At 29.2% G+C, this 19,707-nt stretch overlaps 1 protein-coding gene across 1 annotated transcript in view; it reads left to right on the top strand.

Annotated features, from left to right (window-relative positions):
- Positions 1-18,950, top strand: part of LOC118198475 (ras association domain-containing protein 1-like) — a 34,934-nt gene extending 15,984 nt beyond the window's left edge. Inside the window, exons 7-9 of the mRNA XM_085827544.1 lie at positions 2,526-2,638; positions 6,770-6,879; positions 11,297-18,950. Coding sequence (XP_085683670.1) covers positions 2,526-2,638; positions 6,770-6,879; positions 11,297-11,461 — 388 coding nt within the window. The 3' untranslated portion in view covers positions 11,462-18,950. The remainder of the gene's footprint in view (positions 1-2,525; positions 2,639-6,769; positions 6,880-11,296) is intronic.
- The last annotated feature ends 757 nt before the right edge of the window (positions 18,951-19,707 follow it).

Raw genomic sequence — 19,707 nt, 5'->3', positions numbered from 1 at the left:
CTAAAATGCAGAAGAAAGAGTTGATAACCAGTGAAAACTACTTTGGAACTTTAAGTAAAACTGATTACGTCTAGGCAAAATGGCCAAAATTTTAAAACGGTCAGATTGAACTATTTTTTGCTCTTGGGGGGGGGTGGACAAAAATATATTAATTTCCCATTCTAGTTAATTGGTAGTAGAGATCAATATTTCAGATACTATGCAATTTTGAAATTCAAAAAACAAATAATCAAAAACAATTGCATAGCATCATTGCCTTTAACAATTTGAAAACTGAAAAATAAAAGTTAAAAACTTTATTTATTAATTTATTGTTATTATTATGATTTGTTTTGTTTTGTTTGTTGAAATTGGATAGGAGATTGTGCAATGCAATTAATTTTAATTTGCTTTTTCGGTTTAATTGTTATTTTTTCATGTGTAGAATTACTGTATTTGACGGCATATAAGACGCACTTTTTTTCCTAAATTTGGTCTCAAAAACGTTTCCTGCATCTTATACGTGAAGGACACAGTCTTATACGTGAAGGTAATTGCATTCAATAATTGTTTATTTGGCTTTTACGAAACGTGAGAACTAAAAGAAACCACGCTATTTAAACTTTTTTCCTTGTGTGTGGCCGTCTAAATAAAGGTGCGTCTTATATGGAGTCAAATACAGTACTTGTTTTTACATGGATTTGTTTGTTAAACTCATTATCAAAATTCTTTTAGATTTTTTTTATATTTTATAGCATAAACTCACCAGCAATAGCACATTATAAAAATCTGTAGTTTTTCAGAACCAAAACCAACAAAGGTTGCTGAAGCTGTAAGAAAAGTACAAAAGCTTATGCTTCATCTTCTGACTGATTCAGTATCACTAATAAATTCAAGAGGAATAACTTGGTTAAAGAAATTAAAAAATCATCTTCGTGTTAAGAATCGAGAAACACTTGACATTTTTTTTTTTTTTTTTTTTTTTTTAAGAACAGCTCTTATTATTATAAAATTTGCATTGACTTGGCTAAAGATTTAATTAAATACAGAGCCTCTAAATGCCTCTCTATGCATTTTAAATGTTTTAATTTATTTTGCCTTATATATTTATATATGTGTATTAGATGAGGATTAGCTAAAATAAAATTAAAATCTTAATTTTTAATGTCTCCTTTTCAAGTCTCCATTTTAGTTTCGTTGTGTCCCTTTCTACCCTAAAAATAATAATATGCTTTTAATAAATCCTTGTTAATTGCATCATTTCAAAGTAATCTCTGTCAGATGATTCTTATATAACACTAATGATGGATGTATTTACATAATGGCAAAATCAAAACTAAATTTTTTTATCCAATAGTAATCCTTTAATTTGGAAACCTGAAATTTAAATAATGAATAGAAATAAAATGGTACCATAACTTTGCTATTCTTAATCAGTAAAATATATGTCCAATCCTTAAATATCCCATCTCTGGTTTTAACTCTTGGGAAATGCATCTTGTCAGTGTAATCTAACGTACATTGGCCAGATTAAAAGAGCACTGAAATTTTGCACTTCAGAATATTAATCCTAATTTCAAAAAGGAAGAAATAAACATATCATCCTAGCTAATCATAGCTAGTCATTTGACCATAATTTAAATTTTGATTCTATGAAAATTATTAACATTGTTGATATGTTTAATTTCCTTGAAGCCTTTCACATTTACAAAAATTTGCCTTCTTTAGTTAATGACACTATTTCCAGTCCAGTGCTTTCAGAATTCTAACACCATGGCTTTTTCTCCTTGTTCCACATATTGATTTCCTTATAAATATGGTTCTTACTGCTGTAACCTTTGTGAAAATGCTTTTCTTCTGAGAATGGAAACTCATCCTGAATATCCTCAAAATTAGTTTTATTTTAAAAAGCCTGAGACTTTCTTTTTTTTAAATTTTAAATGATTATGGATATGTATGCTTAAATTAAAACTGTCTGTTATTAGAAATTATGCATTAGATGGAACTTCAGAACATTTATACAAAATGAAAAGGTTGTAACTTGTTACAGGATTTTAATATTTTAAAATTAGGTTTCTAAATGGAAAGTCATTCAAACTAGAATATGTGCCCATTTACTTTTTAAAAACAAATTAAATTAAGAATTTAGATAAAAATGTTGGTGACGTTCATTTTGTTTATCTGATTATTATTATCAACAGAGTTAATATGTGTTTAAGATTTCTTTTAAAAAATTTGCACCATTAAGTTATGTATCAACAACTAGAAAATAATCAAACAACTTTTATTAGAACTGCAGGAATGTAAAATTTGCAAAATCATATGAATTATTTTGACAGTTTTAGAAAATATGCAATAAATAACATGAATTCCATTTATCCTTAAGTATAATTTGCTGTTAGCTTTTATTTGAATTTATTGCTATGTAATAATATAAATATGTGGATATTTTCATATCTTTTTATTATCACAACATATTTCATTTGTAGCATCTTTATTCACTGTTATTTAAAGGATTTAATTTTAATTTAATGGTATATTTTTAGTGAGTTCTCTGCTCGAGAAGTGATAAATGCTTTGCTGAAAAAATTTAAAGTTGCTGACAATTCCCACAAGTTTGCCTTATATGAAAGAACCTATGCTAAAGGTTCAAATCAAGGTAATTTTTGCTAAATTTCTGTTTTCCATCCTTAAGCACAAGGGTTTACTATAAACACAAAAATAATCTAACTCATTTCTTCATTATATGCAATGAAATCTTATATGCATTAAAATATTTAAATAAACTATTTTTTCTGCTAAATTTTTTTCACATTTCCTTTTTTTAATGCCAAAATGAATAAAAAAATAAGAAATATTTAATTATTACATTGAGTTATTAGGTTTTAAACAGAGACATTTAACAGCCATAGGCTTTTATGATATTCCAGGGCCAGCTATTAATGAATTGCCAAAATATGAGTCTCCAAACTCTTAGAGCTCTGAGCATTGCTCATACGTTAAGATGGCACTGGTTTTAAAATGTGTAGTGATCATATATTGTTAATATACTGTTAATATATAGTATAAATCTAAAGATTTGATTTTACACTTATATTTATTATTGCATATGATGTATTTAAAACTCAGTTTGCTTTTTTAGACTATAAACAGCATTTGCTTTATGAGTTAGTTCATTCAGTGAAAGCTCAGTAATGGATTTTCGTGTGGGAATTCACTTTAAATGTCTGCCTTTTATTAAATGTAAGTTAATGAGATTAATTTAATACCATATCATGTGGAAGAAAAATTTCATTTGATAAATGAAATATAAGCATGATTTTTCAAGCTGTTCGAACTGCATAACATAGTTTTAAAAAATTGTTGTTTATGAAATGCATTTCTTTAAATAAAATTATTAAATATATATTTAGAAATGCATTTATAAAATGTCATGCATAATTGGCTATTTGAAATTACTGATCTGCTTCCTGTCGATGCAACCTGTCCAAAAAAAACTTAAAGTTTGATTTATTTCAAATTGTAGATTTAAGAGTGAAAAAATTGTAATGCAGTGTAAAATGTTCCTTGTCCATTAGTTTCCTTGACTGATTAAGTTTTATATTTGCTTTATTCATCAAGAATACCATCAGCTATAAAAACAGCTTTGTACAACAACTATCTGTGAAGTTATTGCAGAGGTCTGAAGTGAAACCTAATGATGTTTCTGATCTTAAGTGAAGCTACAAGCTTCCTGATCTAAGGCTTATTATATTACAATGATGGTCTGATCAGGAGATCACTAGTGGGACGATGTGCCCACATTTTGATTTCAGTAGTTGTAAAGTACTTAGAAACACATTTTTTAACTAAATGATTTTTACTTTTATCACATGTGATTACATTGCAACACATACTGCATTGAAAGTAATGATTGTTTAAATTATTATAAGAGTAAAAATTTTTTTTTAAGTGTGGGATTGAGATTAATTTGTCAATAATAATGAGATTAGGAATGTCTTTTATCTGATCTTCCTACCTCCCTCATCAATGTATGTAAAATGCTACATTTATAATCCTCGTTGCACTGTAAACTGTCAGTTCTTGTAATACCTTTCTTTCCTAGCAGAATTCTAAGTGGAGATCTATTATTAATCTTACATCAATAGATCTCTGTCTTTCAAATGATAAAACTAGTTTTTGCAAGTTATGTTTTAAATATGTGTAACAACCTAAGCAATTAAAAAATAATTTATATATGTCAAAAAATTTTTAATTTTAATAATATATGTTCTTGATATAATTTATAATATATGTAACTGATAATTTTTATGAACATTTACTGCAATAATTTAACTACTAAAAGATAAAAATGAGCTTGCTACATTTCGTTACTTATACATGTATAGATCAGTCAGCCAGATTTGTGGCTTAGTGTTGAATATCTGATAATTTAAGGGTTTTAATCTTTTATAACTTTGAACTTTGACTCATCTGATGGTCAGAAAGTTTGCGTACTTTCTTCTATTTAACCAAGAACTATATATCTTGTCAAAAATATGCAACACATCTATCTCATTGATTTGTCTGTTTTTTTTCCTTACCATATGTGTTGGAAACAGCATATTTTTATAATAAAACCTTTATAAATTATGTTTTTACCCTTGTAAATAGATCATATTACTATTGTTAGGCAAGGGAGGTGCAGGAAGTTTCATTTTTGACAGTAGGGTGGCATGACAAAAACAACTTTGTGAACCTCAATACACAAATGCAATTAAATTTTAAACACACATTTATTAAATTCTTGAATATATTATATTATTAGTAAATACTTGGGTAACTAATCAGTATCCCTACCACATATAATACTATGCAAAATAACACTGAATATCACACCCAATTACAGCTTACACATTAAGTTAACATTCTCAAATCCTACAGTATCACAACTGCAACACTAATACTTTACTCATTTCATTTTTGAAATAAAGTGTTAACCATGGTAATTTCCTATAAGAATAAAGAATTTTGCAAGAGTAGCAATTAATTAATTTTTCAAGCAAATTTAACCCTACGATATCATATTCTAATTTCAGCAAACATTAAACTGACAACTCCAGCCTGGTTATTGAGAATAATCATTAAGGTAATTCAAAATAAGTAAAAAATACAAAATCATCATTCACTGATTCTTCCGCACCATACATTCCTTCGAGACACAGGGAAAAGTATCTTTCTTTTCGTGAATTCATCATTTAGATTTCTTAGGAACATTACAATCTTTCTACTCACAGAGAAAAGCCTCTTTCTTTTCGTGAATTCTTCACTTAGATTTCTTAGGAACATTACAATCCTTCTACTCACAGAGAAAAGTCTCTTTCCTTTTCGCGAATTCATCTCTTAGATTCTTAGGAACATTACAATCTTTCTACTCACTGAGAAAAGTCTGTTTCCTTTTTCATGGATTCATCTCTTAGGTTTCTTGGGAACATTACAATCCTTCTACTCAGAGGGAAAAGTCTCTTTCCTTTTGATGAATTCATCTCTTAGGTTTCTTAGGAACGTTATAATCCTTCTACTCACAGACAAAATTATCTTTCCTTTTCGTGAATTCGTCTCTTTGCGGAAGGTAGTAAATTACCTCCAAAGAACCGTTGCCGAAACCCGCACCGCGCCAGATAATCTTCACGGATTTAAAAATGATTTACCTTCAACGCTGCGTTCATAACAGCAGAGAGTTCTCAAAGAGTAAAGAAGAAGATACCAGAAGTAATCAGTGCTAACAGTTGTCGGTAAAGTACTCTTGGAAATTAGCACTTTATATTAAATCTTTCTAGAAGAAAATGCTCTTCTAGTAGCTTAGTCAATACAAATTCCGATGCCGTTTTGGGCCGAAGTCAGCCGCAGGGCGAAAGCCCTCCCTCTGCAATCCGAATCAACAGCCGGCGCTTGCGAGAGCAAGACCCGCAAGGGGTCAAAGCCCCACACTCTTTTTCCTTCTTCAAAAATCAGAATTCGAATGAATGTAACAAGTTGCAAGCCTCCCAAGAAATCTCAGTTTCTCTGGCTCTATGAGTTCATAGGCCTACAAAAATAATCAAATTAAATCTTACCAATGCCAGAATTTTACTTTATCTAAACTGTGAAAATTACACCCCCATGATGAATCAAACACCAGAAAATCTGCCAATACAGTCCAGAAAACATCTGTACTCTCAATGTGGAAACTAAAGTGGACCCCTAAACTAACAAGCGGAAACTAAGCTTTACAATCCAATTGCCTAAGCTAAAAGAAACATTGCAACTACAACAAAAGTGAAAGGAAGATGATTTTCGTTACAAACGCCATTATTAAAAGGCAACAACACAACACCCTACTGCCTCCACTGTTAGTAAAAAGGCCATAAACCAATAAACCAGGTGGCTCTTGCAACCGTCTCCTGTCTTTCTTACACTACACTTTCAAGAACTACCAGTTAAATAAGGCTTTAACAATTTAAGAGTACTTTTTACCGGATTAAAATAATGAGTACAAATAAAAATATTAGAATAATGAAAACTTAAAACACATATTAATAATTAAAATTCGTGACATAACATTAGGGTTTAAACTTTTTTCCTAAAAGTATCAAAATAACAAGTTTGAAGTGTAGGCATATAGAATAGTATTATTATCTAGTTAATAAATTCTAATAGTAAATTTAAAATGAATAAATCTATTAATTCAAGTATTAATAGATTTATTCATTTTAAAAATCTTAAAAGTTGAGTAATATACAAGATTCAGCATATTTTATTTATTTTGTAGCTAAACTTCGACGAATTCAGGATCATGAAACTCCTCTTATGCTTGCATTATTAAATTGTGATGAAGATAAGCAATTTGTATTGCAAGAAAATGAAACTGAAGATATTGTTGTAAGTTGTATTTTATTAATTATCTGAGTATTTTTTTATGAAATTTAAGATATTGAAAAAAGTATTTGTATTTTTTCTGTTTGTTTGGAAGAAAATTATAATTCATATTTAATTTTCGTTTCCCAGTTAAGATAAATAGTATCAACCTGAAACAAATATTTCATGAGAAATTTTTTTAATTATGTTATCTGTTCCAATTTTTTATTATTTGAATTATTTTTCTCTTTCTCTCTTCCCCCCCTGTCTGAAGTTTGATTATATAGACATTACATTAGAGTATTATTATAATACTCTATGCCAAATGGTATATTAAAATATATGGCTAAAATGAAGATGAATCAAAATATGGGAAGTTTAGTTATAATTTCTCATACTGCGCAAACTATCAATATGTGTAGATTAAAGTAGTAATATTTCTTTCCATATGATTCATTTACTCTTTTACCTTTAAACTGTAAAGTAGATTTTAAAGCGGCATACACAGTTGGCAGGTATTAACAAGTATCTTAATGAACTGTTCCAATTTAAATGTGCATAGCTTATTTCTGTTTATCATTAAAATGTAAAAAACCTTTCTTTTAAAAAAGTTCCTCAAAACTTTTTCTTTTTATAGTTAGACTTGCAGTTCTGCAAGAACTTAAATTGATAGAAGGTCATTTTTAATGTATACTGTGGTAATAAATTTTAGTAGTGATTAATATGAAGCGAATCTTGGTTTAGTGGTTACGATTTTCATGATTTTGCTAGGTAAATTAAGAATACCATGAACTATAAATTTCAAATAATTTTTTGTTAATGTTATATAAAAGAAACATTTTAAAGGCTAGATGATTAAATTGGAGATTTGAAATTAATTAAACTTTAATTTATTTAGTTTAGTTACTAAAAAAATGTGTGTGAATAAATCTGTTGAGTATTATGAAGCTAAATCACAACACAACAGCTGATTATAATAATTATGTGGAAGATAAAGAAGTAAAACATATAAAAAAGATTAAGTGCATAACTGAAAAAAGATTGGATTTGGAAAGCAACTGCTTTGGTGACTCCCCTCGTCTATCCATGCTGCCAGTTTTGACTTAACCGGTCATGATAGTTGGGAGTATTGCATCAGTGAGTGAATATGTACAGCTGCATTCTGGTGGGAAAATGTGTAATGTAAAAACTGATCAGCAAATCAACATCAAGTTTCTTGTGAAGCTTAAGAAATAAGCCATTTTTTCATATGTCAACCAAGGCTTTTGGAGATGAAACTTTGTTTTAAGCATGTGTATTTGAATAACATAAATGAATTTTGGAGGGGCGTGATAGTGTGGAAGATAATGAACATTCTGGGCACCCAAAATCAGCGATTACAGACCAAAACTTTGCCAAAGTTCATAAGCTTTTGCCAAAGTTCATAAGCTGATCCAGGTTGACAGAAAATTAAGTGTTCTTACAGCAAAGAAATTGGTTAACTTGAATAAGGAAACTAATCAATGCATTTTAACTGAGGAATACGCATGAGGAAAATCTGTGCGATGGTTGCTCCAAGAGTTTTGTTCAATAACCAAAAACAGTACTATTAAGACTTTTGCGTGGATATACTAGAACGCATTAGAAATGAGGAATATGCATGAGGAAAATCTGTGCGATGGTTGCTCCAAGAGTTTTGTTCAATAACCAAAACAATACTATTAAGACTTTTGCATGGATATACTAGAACACATTAGAAATGAGCCAAATTTGTTGGAATCTAATCTTTTGTAATTTGTGATGAAACATGGATTTTTACCTGATCCTGAAAGTAAGCGCCAGTCAATGCAGTGGAAATTTTCAGCATTCTCAAGACCCAAAAAAAGCACACATTTAAAAAAATTCAGTGATTGAGTGGGCTCCCTAGTGGTCAGATTGTTCTCAGCATTACTACATTGAAATACTAAAAAGGCTGCTTGAAAAAATTAAGAAAAGAAGGACACAGCTGTGTAGTGATGGATGGCTGTTGCACCAGGACAATGCACCCATCTGCATCGAGTAGTTTATGGCCAGCAAAACATTACTATGATAAAGCATCCATCTTATTTACCCTGTGACTTTTTTTTATTTCCTAAAGTTAAATCTTGTGTTGTAATGAGAACCCATTTTACTTCAGTTATAAAGATGTTCATGTGAAAATGGAGAATCTCCTGAAGGCTCTTTTAGAAACATCATTCCAAGAATGTTACTAGTAATGGCGGCACCAAATGCAGAAGTATGTGAATGATGAAGGGTATTGCTTTAAAGGGGATACATCACAAAGAACTAATTCTGTAAATACACTGATTTATTGGAACAATCTCTGTCTTTCTTTTCTTTTTTTACCCATTTGTTTATTTTATATGTGTGTGTCATATTTTGTAAGTGCCTATTTCTTATTATCTTCTGTAAATGTTAAAATTGATGGCTGCAGCAGGATTGTGGAAACTGATGAAACTTAGCACTACTACACCGAAGTAGAAATGATTCATGAAAAGAAGAAAAAATGATGCAGGCCATGTTATTTCGTAGAATGTTTCGGTTTGAAATATATGCCAAGCAGATACGCAGCTATGGAGCTACAAATTTATGCTAAAATAATTGTTTCTTCAATAACATGGTATTTTATTCAATGCCAAAGTGAAATTAAGAATTGGAACTCTCCTCATGGTTTATTATAGAAGGGAAAATATCAAGTGTGCATGCGTAAAGCATACAAAAGAAAAAAAGTTGTTGGTGGCTTTGAGGTCCGGATTTTAGATCATTCCGAATATTGGATGTCAGGATCCCGGACTTTCTCCTGTATTCACTTTCTGCTTGCAGGAAACAATACACCAGCAGAAATCTACCATTTATTTGATATGAATGCAATGAGTGCTTGCAAAATACATGTGTGAGTGAAACTATTTAAGAAAGCGTGAGAAAATGTGTATGAGAAATTAAGCTTAGGTCATCTGTCTGTCTGTAATCACTAATAATCTTGTGCCTGCAATAAACATTGATTTTTGAAAACGGATAATTCACAATTTTTATGCAATCAGTTAATTTTCCTAAAGTTTAACTGTTAATTTTTTACAAAATTGTATCAGGAAATATACAAAATTGTATCAAAGAATATAATATATGGGAAATTGTGCACTTGGTGGATTCTTAGGATATTTATCCCAAAACACAAATATTCTGACAGTAGCCAGTGCTATGACATCTTTGTTCCAATATCACGAGGAAAATGGTGAATTGTTAAGCAGTACTGTGATGGGGGACAAAGTGTATGTGCTTCACATAATCCCTTAATCTAAGCAGCAGATGCTGAAGTTGCAGCGCACATCATTTTCATTGAGAGTAAAATCCAGCTAGCAATTTCAACTTGCTAGGTTATAACATTTATGTTCTGGTAGAGATACAGGGTTTTGTTGATGGACTTTATGCTATAAGCGAAAACAATTTTTGAGTCTTGCAGTGTTATTTGTTAACAGTATTAACAAATAATTCTGTGAGACTTCCAGATACAGTATCATGCCATCTGGAATAAGCAGTATGGCATGCTGTCTGCTGGAGTTCCTTCATAATAATGCAAGGTCCCAAAATGCTGCTTATTTGTCAGTTGGTCTTTTACCTTGTATGCAGTTCAGACTTTGTTCCAACAGATTGCCACATATTGTACCTGGAACATTTCTTTACTGGCAAGCAAATCAAAACTGAAGACTAAAACATTTCAAGAATGATTTTCCTTTCAGGCAGCAAAGGTCTATAAAAACTTATCTCATGTTAAGATAAATGTTTGAACAATAATGGAACATGTATGAAAGAGGAGCTGGAGGTGTGTATACTTTGGGGGAAGGTGTGTGTATGTGTGTGAAATAAGCTGCATTATGAGGCCTTACTATGAAAACACCCCTAATAGATAGGAAGTTAACGAATGAAGTTAGATGGAGATGGACTAGTAGTATGGCTGTGTTCTGTGTGGAGTGAAGTGTTGTTGTCTAACAGATAATAAGTAATTTTTCCAAGTATTGACTCTTAAAATTTACAGGAACTTTTATTTATATTTCATAGCTGAATATGATCATGGTTTTATTTTGCATTATTGTTATTTCATTCTAATTTATTTAATATTCTCATAGTGCTGGCAGTCTTTTGCAAAATATGTTAAATAGCTAGCTGAAATTATTTATCATTAATTAAAAATTGTGTTTACAAAAAATACAAACACTATAGTGTATTTTATAATTTTTAAATATTTTTAATGTGTATGCCATTTGCTAAAATTAACATTGTGAGCAGTTATTTTTGTTTAATACATTTTTCACTCATAAATTGCACTTTACATTTCTAAAAATCATATTCTGCTTTAAAAAAAAGTAAAAATTTTGCAAACATCTACTGCATGTCTATTTTTAAATATTAATAAATTTGATTTCAGTGGGAACAGTTTGCAATTCCAGAACTACATAATTTTTTGAAAATCCTGGATTTGGAAGAAGAGGAATATCTAAACCAAATGAAATTAAAATATAGAATTCTGCAGGAAAAAATTCAAGAGGCTATGGACAAGTTCTCACCTTCAAGTAGGTCATTAGCGAGTTAAAACAGGAAATTCTGTTGTTAGATTCTATTCTGGAATTAAAAATGAAGCTTTCTTCTTCCAGATATAACCTGTGATTTCTGCTGATGTATAAGACAATTTTTGCCCATGTTGACATGGTCAATTTTAATGTGTTTGTGTCCCAATTTTGTTTTGTTTGAAGTTATAATAGAGAAGGAATATATATTTTAAATAAATCCTAGGTAATATATTATTGTGAAGGCATTATTGTGTTAAAATGGCAGGAGCTGAATTTTCAAATGTTTAGATGGCATTTACTCTTGACATTTGAAGCATATATATTCATAGTATCAGGAATTCCTTACTATTAAGATCTTTCCCTGTTGGTCTTTTCACGAATTTACTTCTAATCTACAATTTTATATCAAATGCTACTCATTATTGTTATTATTATTTGTTATTTTGTATCTCCTCTGGAAAATTTTTTTAATGCAGCATAAAATTTTGTTATTTTTAGAATTGTTATTTATGTAATAGTAAGATGCATTTAATCTGCATGTGAAAAAATAAAATTTGATAGTAAGCATGTAATTTTTAGAGCAAAATGCATGTAACAAATAATCTTTTAAACAAATTATAGATAATAAAAGTCTTCTATGTTAGAAGTGTTCAGAGCACATGGCAAAACTCCATCTCGAATAGCTTGGGGCATTTTGTTAAAAAATATAATTAAAAAAATGGGCATTTGTTAAAAAATATAGTGAAATATTATGGCAATACAAAATATTTTTATTACTTATGCATATGATAACAATAATTAAAATTGTTAAATCATGAGGAAAAAATACTTGTTTAATGGAAAGACTGTAATATTACTAAAAATAATATAAAAGTAGTATGATGTTGTTTATGTGCATTGAACATGATCAGTATTCCAGCAAAGTGTGCTACTACAGTGTAAAGACCAAAATCCAGATGTCCAATATCTGGAATGATATAATAGCCAAACCTCTGGACAATTAGCACTTTTTTTTCTTTTTTTTTGGGGGGGGGGGATGCTAAGAATGGAGAATATCAGATGTTAGAAAAAGCAGGTATGCTGCTTCTTCAGACTAACTGAAATTCCTGCCTGTTTGTTTTTAAGCACTTGCTGAGAATCACACTGTAACGAATGGCAATATTAATGTTAGTCATGACCACATTTTCAGCCCTTTAGGAGGGGTTAGCACATTTCTCCCTGACCTAAACAAGCAGAAAAGCTCCAAAACATATTTATTAGGAGTGCAGTATTGTTCATACTAGTTTCTGTTGTTAACATTGCAACAGGGGAAGAGAAAGAATTAGGTCCAGAGGAATTTTATATCAGTTTAATGTAGCAAATTGTACTCTTCCCTTAACTTTCTTCTAGAAATATTTTAATATAAAATCTGATTTGCCGGGTATTGCAAGATCATGAGAGAATGTGTCGGCAGATATGTTTTTAAAATGCTTGGCCTAATTTAATGCTACCAAATTTCACGATGATGACAAAAACCGCAGAATCTGAAGTTTTTTTAGATGTCACAGAAATAAGTGAAATTTTCTGATTGATGGACAGTTAGGAGGAAAGCCAAATGAGGATGATATATCTAAAGTCTTACAGTCCAATGGTAATGTCAAAATCATCAATCAATTAATAGAATGGTAAATATTTTTAGTATGATTTTAAATATGAATACATTAGTAAAATAAATCTATTTTGCCTTCAAGTGACATTTTAATTTCTTGTGGTAGTGGTTCAGAAAGAAATCTTTCTTCTTTTGAAGAAAGAAATTTCCTGTTATTTTATTAGATTTTATAGAAAGGATGTGGATGCTGGTCAGATCTCAGCCATTGTAACTTTGTGACTACTATACTGTTAAGTAGGATGCAGCATCTTAAATTTACAATACTTTTAGATAGTGCATTTTAGTTATAATCAGGTCTTGTTACTAACTGTGGAATTGTAATGAGGGAAAAAGAGAGAGAGATGTATTATCTGTCTAAATGGAGTATTATTATTTAGTATAAAATTTGTTATAAGTTAGTCATGTATGAAAACTTATTCTGACGCATATTCACATGTATATTTAATGCAATTTTCAAGAAAAATGGCATTATACCTTTGTGCTTTGAACCCTTCATATCTTATATTTGTTTGCTAATCAATGTACATTTAATTCATTTTGAGTAGGGCTCAGATTTTTAGTTGTTGTACCTACAACAAAATAATGTAATGATATTTTGAATATACATTAGCTTTGATATTTTGAATATACATTTAATTTTTTTAAGAAGGGCCAAGATTTTTAGTTGTACTTGCAACAAAATAATGTTGAAGTTTTGATAGATGGTATTTGACAAATTACATATTATAATCCAAAATCTTTCAAATGCACTTTTTTTTCTTTGTTTTGCACTTATTCCTTCCATTTGGCATTTGCCCCTGAAAACATAGTTTTCATGACTATTGTTAATCTTACTTTAGTACCTGGCTCTGCAATAATCCCATGAATGCAAATGGGAAACTGAATTTTTCTCTGAAGATGTTAAAACTTTGTTACCCTGTGATCATTTGCATATGTGATACACATTAATACATACATAAATTTCAGCAATGATATCAACAAGAGTAGCTCAGCTGCAGAAAAGAAGTTAAAAAAAAAAAAAAAAAAAAAGCGTACGGAATCCTGTTTTATGATAAAAGTTGTTTGTGTTTCATCTTTTAAGCCCGTTTAGGCATGGATTGGAGGGAAACTACTGGTGGCTGAACAGTGTTGGATATTCAAAAAAGACTAAAAACAAACTTGATAGATTTGAACTTCATAGCTTGAAGCATAATTTAACCAAATATCATAAATCCACCAACAGTTATTAGTGATGGTGGATTACCATTACAGAATATATTTTTGTCAACTTTTCTTTCTATTTAAATATATATGTGGATATAGAAAAGTCTGCAAAATTTCTAGTTGATTAATTATTCAAGCTGTGAGCGTATCAACATGGAATGGTATGATTAGAATTCATCCTCTTTTTTTGAAGAGAGATGTAAGTGAAGTCAAAAGTTCCATATGTAAACATTAAATATGTAACCAATAAACCATTCACAATATTGTTTTATAATGTTTAGAACAAGCAAAATAAATAAATAAAAATAAAGTAATAACTGATGAAATTGTACCTAAACGTGCAGCTATTTTTAGTATTCCCCCCCTTTTTCTCGTAACACTTTGGGTAACCTGAATGTTTTTATTTGGTCATAAAATATTTTGTCACTTGGTATATTTTGTTTTTTGCATTTTCTTTAATGATCTAAATATTTCATCAATGAGTGGAAGATTTTGAGCATAAAAAATAAAATAAGTAATTATGAAAAGAATAAATATTATTTAAATATAGCTCTTCGTGAGCAGATCCGAAAAGCCATGCCACTGAGGTTGTTAGTTACTAAAATTTTGCCTCTAAAGTTCTTGGCCTTACTTATAAGAACACAGCAAAGTACTGAAATGTAATTTAAAATTCTGTATAAAACTCTGTCATTAGCATTAGAATATATGCAGAAATGAAAGGCATAGTAATTCATGACTAGAAATATTGTTATGGACTTCTGTTCACATGACACAAAACGTCTTTCTCCCCTTTTTGTTTGTTGATGATAGCAGTATTTAATGATCATTGTATGATTATTCCAATAAACAAATATGTACTGCATTATCAATTAAAATTGGAGAGCATTATTAAATGCCATTTGCATAAATACAATCTTGAGACTTTCTTTCAAAAGGCAGTTTTAATGTACTGAGTGTGATTAAGCATTGCAAAGCTGGTGTAGTAATTTTCTTTTAAACTATTAGTAAACTAACCAAATATCTTATATAAATATGTTTGTTAAAAAATTGATGAGCTGGTCCCGTTGAAGATGAACATAGTAACCTTAAAACTGAATTGGAGGATATTTTGGAAAACATAGTATTCAAGAATTGTATTTCATTCATTTTTTCAGATTCAAAATGCTACTATCCACAGACATGCAGAATGGCATGGCCATACATCATGCATTTTACTTCAACATCATAAAAAAATGAGTGTTCAAACTAATGTGATATTTATACATGAAGAGTGTATGTAGAAGTTTAAAAGTATTAAAACAGCAATAAAACTTTATCAATTTGAAGAGATACAGGTCTCTCTTCTTCAGAAGCAAAATTTGACTGAATTGTTTTGCCCCTGAAGAAAAGGGATCTGTATCTGATCACTGTCAAAATTGATCAAGTTTTATTCAAAATCTATCCCAAAACAAGTTTGCTGTGACGCCTAGCTATACATTTTACATTGTTGTGTTTTTCTTCTAATATATAGCAGTTTTTTTTTTTTTTTTTTTTTTTAACAGTCCTAAACAGAAGTAAATGTCTGCATGCAAATAATAAGGCCTTTTATGACCAGAGTTTTTTTATTTTTTTTTTATTTTTTATTGGCCTTTATTACAGAATCAGTTGAGCATAATTATTGGTACATGCAATTTAAGGTTGTAAAAAGCTCAGCTTTGCTGGTTGTTGCTTCCCATCTTTTGATGTCATGTATTTGTGACTGGAAACAAATTATTTCTGGATAATAAGATTTTAGCCAACTTCAAAGTATTTTGGTTAAATTCAGTTTCTGGAGTAGCTTAACTTGTCATTGTGAATACATAAGATCAGATTTAACAATTTGTTTCTTGTTTTTTGTTCTATAAAATGCTGATAATTTGTTATTGTTAGACTAATATAAGCTGAGTAATTAAATTATAACACAAAAGGACTATAAAAGAGTAATATCATGTTTACATTTATTTGATTTTTGGTAAGATAATCAAATATTAGTTATTTATATTACATTTTGTATTCTTAGTGGCAAGAAACATTGTTGCATGAATGTTTTTCATAGTGCAAAATATGCATGTACTTTTCTCCCTGTCAAAGATCCACCAAAGCATTTTCCGTCCTAAGTAAAACAATTATTATAAGTTACATGCCAGTTTATCAAACAAACTTTTTTATTACATACATGTAAATCATGTAGGAAATACGAGAGATAATTTTGTACAGAATAACTTTTGTACAGAATACAGAAAATCATGCAGTGTATAATCCACTGTAAAAAACTGATGTTATTATGCCTTATTTACATAATTACTGGCGCATTCCTGAGCAGTACTTATGTAACATCTTTGCTTTGCATATATTCTTTTTGCGTTTTAAAATACATTTCTTAAAATTTTTTTTTATTTTGGTATGACTCTTTTTAAGTGCTCGCTGATTATTATAAATTTTGCTTAAACCTTTTCTGTTTTACAAACCATTTATTTCAACATGAATACTGATTCAGTTTGGAGTAATTATTGTGAATGATTTTGATATTCCTACTGAATGAAAAAAAATTCATAGAGTTTTTAAGGTATAATATTTGTTTTTTAGAGAATTTTTGTCCTTAATTTTTTTAACAGTTGTAAAAGAGATTGTTATCATTGTTGTAAAAGAGATTGTTATCATTAAAGAACAGTATAAAACTTTTGGTAATTAGGTATATATGGGATTAAAATCAGAAATTTCAGATATTCTACAGTGGATACATATATTATCAGAATGATTGATATAGCAAGAGGGATCCTTATATTATTTTTTAATTAAAAGTGTTTGTGTTGGGAAAAATTATATGGGATTTTTGAAATCATATAACATTGCTACTTAATGTACAGTTTGTGTATATGTTGTATAGAAATGTAGTAATAAGAAATTAATATTCTACAAAATATGCTTCAATTTTTTTCCATAAATATTCACAGGAAATTGGTATCTTGAAGCATAAAATATTTCTATGAGTCAGTATTATTTTGATTTTTGGAATTGTTTTTATTAAACTGTGTAAATATTTTATTTAAAAATTTATCAGTGAAAATTATGGTTATGGCAACTATATTTAATTATAAAAGTATTTATTATTTATTTTTTAGCCCTTTATTAATTTTATGTTGGATTTGAACATATTTTTATATTATTTAACTATTTTTTTTGCCGGTGAAAATTGTGATTTAAGTTGATTCCTATTGTCTGCAAATAAATTGCTTTTGTGCAACAATACTAATTTTTTTAATTATTATATTTAGAACTCATAATTGGACTTTGTGATCTTTTATGTCTATATAATAAGGAAATTGAATCATATATTAAAATTGGAATTCATACTTTATTATAAATAAAGAGCTTCATCCTTAATGACATGATTTAAAAAATTAGAAATTTTTATATTCTTGTATATTTATTGAATTATATACTAAGCTTTGTAGCTTTTTTTTTTTTTTTAATTATTGTAGGATGTCCATTAATTTTCTGTAGGTTTTGAAAACAATGCTGCTTAGAGAATGTGTTTGCTGTAACTTGTAATTTTTTATCATATATATAAAAGTTAAGGAAAAGCTATCATAGTACATCTTTTTAAATACCAAAAAAGTATGGGTTTAAAAAGAGCATTTTTAAAGAAAATGTTATGAAATCTTATGCTTAGGCCAAAATCTTGTGATTTCAGCAAATAGCAATGGGAAATGCCTTTTTTAACCAGAAGTCTGTTTAAATAAAAATTATAAATTCATTTGTTTTTCAAATTTTGAAATGTTAGCAAAGACTATGCCATATTCATCTGAAAGAAAGTGTTGAGAAAGTATGTCTTTGTTAAAAATGGTCACTTTGTTTAGTCATCAAAACTGGCAAACTTAATTATCCAGTCAGTAATATGGCAGGTTTAGTAAGGAAATACAATTAAGAGTTCTAATTGCATTGATGTGATTCACTTCTGAATTCTGTCCTGTCATAATTTTGGTATACTATACAATTACTTGACCTGCATCATATGGCAAGATTTGAAAATTATTATTGTTTTATTTAGCTACATAGAACTTGAGTATGCCCTCTGAGTAGGCCTCGATAAAAATTTATTTTAACTGATGTTTAAGCTCCTATATAAACATGTAATTATGTTGTAAAAGTTTCAGAAATCAAAACCAGATTTCATTCGCTGTATTTCTTTGTATTTTCTCAATTTCAAAGATGAAATCACAAGTATAAATATTGTGTCTAACAGATAAGAATTTTTTAATGCTACAGAGCAAAAATGGAACTGAATTTAGGTTGGTTAGAAAACAAAGATTTAATTAGCATTATAAGAAATATAATTCTATACAAAAACATAGCAGACTGAAAAGGGCAGCATGCTAATTTATTATAACTTTTTCAAAGGAATTTTAGCTATTAGAAGAATATGAAATTACAAGCTACAACAAACATCAGATTCTGTATATGTATGGGCATCCTAGAAAATTAATATTAGATAGGATTTAGGGTGCAATACTTTCTTGTCATTTTTATAATATTTTATTATGTGCACACTGTATATTTTCATTGGAGAGAAAGTTAAAATTATTTTCCATTTATATTATTTATTGAATTTTTTATTAGAATAAAAATTTATTACTTTGGAACTGTGTCTTTTTTTTTTTTTTAACTTTATAATACTCAATTACAACACTGCAGCTTTCTTAACTGTAATTTGACAATGGTGCATAATAAGCTATTGATGTATGCTGAAAAAACTGATAAGATGAGAAATGAATGTAAGGAAAGAGAGGGCTAAAATAAAAGAGCTTATTAATAAAATTGGAAATAGTTATGAAAATACTGACATCTGAGTAGTATCTCAAAAGTGACTTGTTATTTTTCCAGAAATTAGTACAAATTTTGATATTTCCTTATTAAATGGAAAGCAAACTTAATGCAAAATATTCTTCTACTTTATTGTTCTGTTGAGATCTCCCATAGAGGGCATTGTAGCACCCCTCAACTATGTGAGAAAAAGTTTCGATTTGAGAGAGAGTTGACGTGGGTTTTGAGAATGTAGTGTGAAGAGCTGTGTAATGCGTAATTGCTATGTAACTGTACTGTGTAATATAATGTAATTAAATGTATTTATTTAAAATGTGGAGCAATTTTGAAGGAGCATACTTCACATTTTTTGGAGCCACCAGTGAGGACAGAGTCGGTCTTGGAAGCTGTGGATTCTAGTGGTTTAGTTGCAAGCTTTGTCTGGGAATTTGTGGAATTTTGCAGGAAGTGAAGGTAGGCTTTGTTTTGATGTTTTGTTTGAAATTTGAATTGTTGTAAAATGGTCGAATTACCTAAGTTGAGAAAGGAGCGTAGCGCAGTTAGGTCTACGTTAACTAAGTTAATTAACAAAGTTGA

This window comes from Stegodyphus dumicola, chromosome 12 (assembly GCF_044657685.1).
Source record: "Stegodyphus dumicola isolate Sdum_Otavi_A_Nest chromosome 12, ASM4465768v1".
NCBI classification, from domain to species: Eukaryota; Metazoa; Arthropoda; class Arachnida; order Araneae; family Eresidae; genus Stegodyphus; species Stegodyphus dumicola.
Note: the sequence above shows the minus strand (reverse complement) of the source record. Positions and strands in the feature narration are given on the sequence as shown.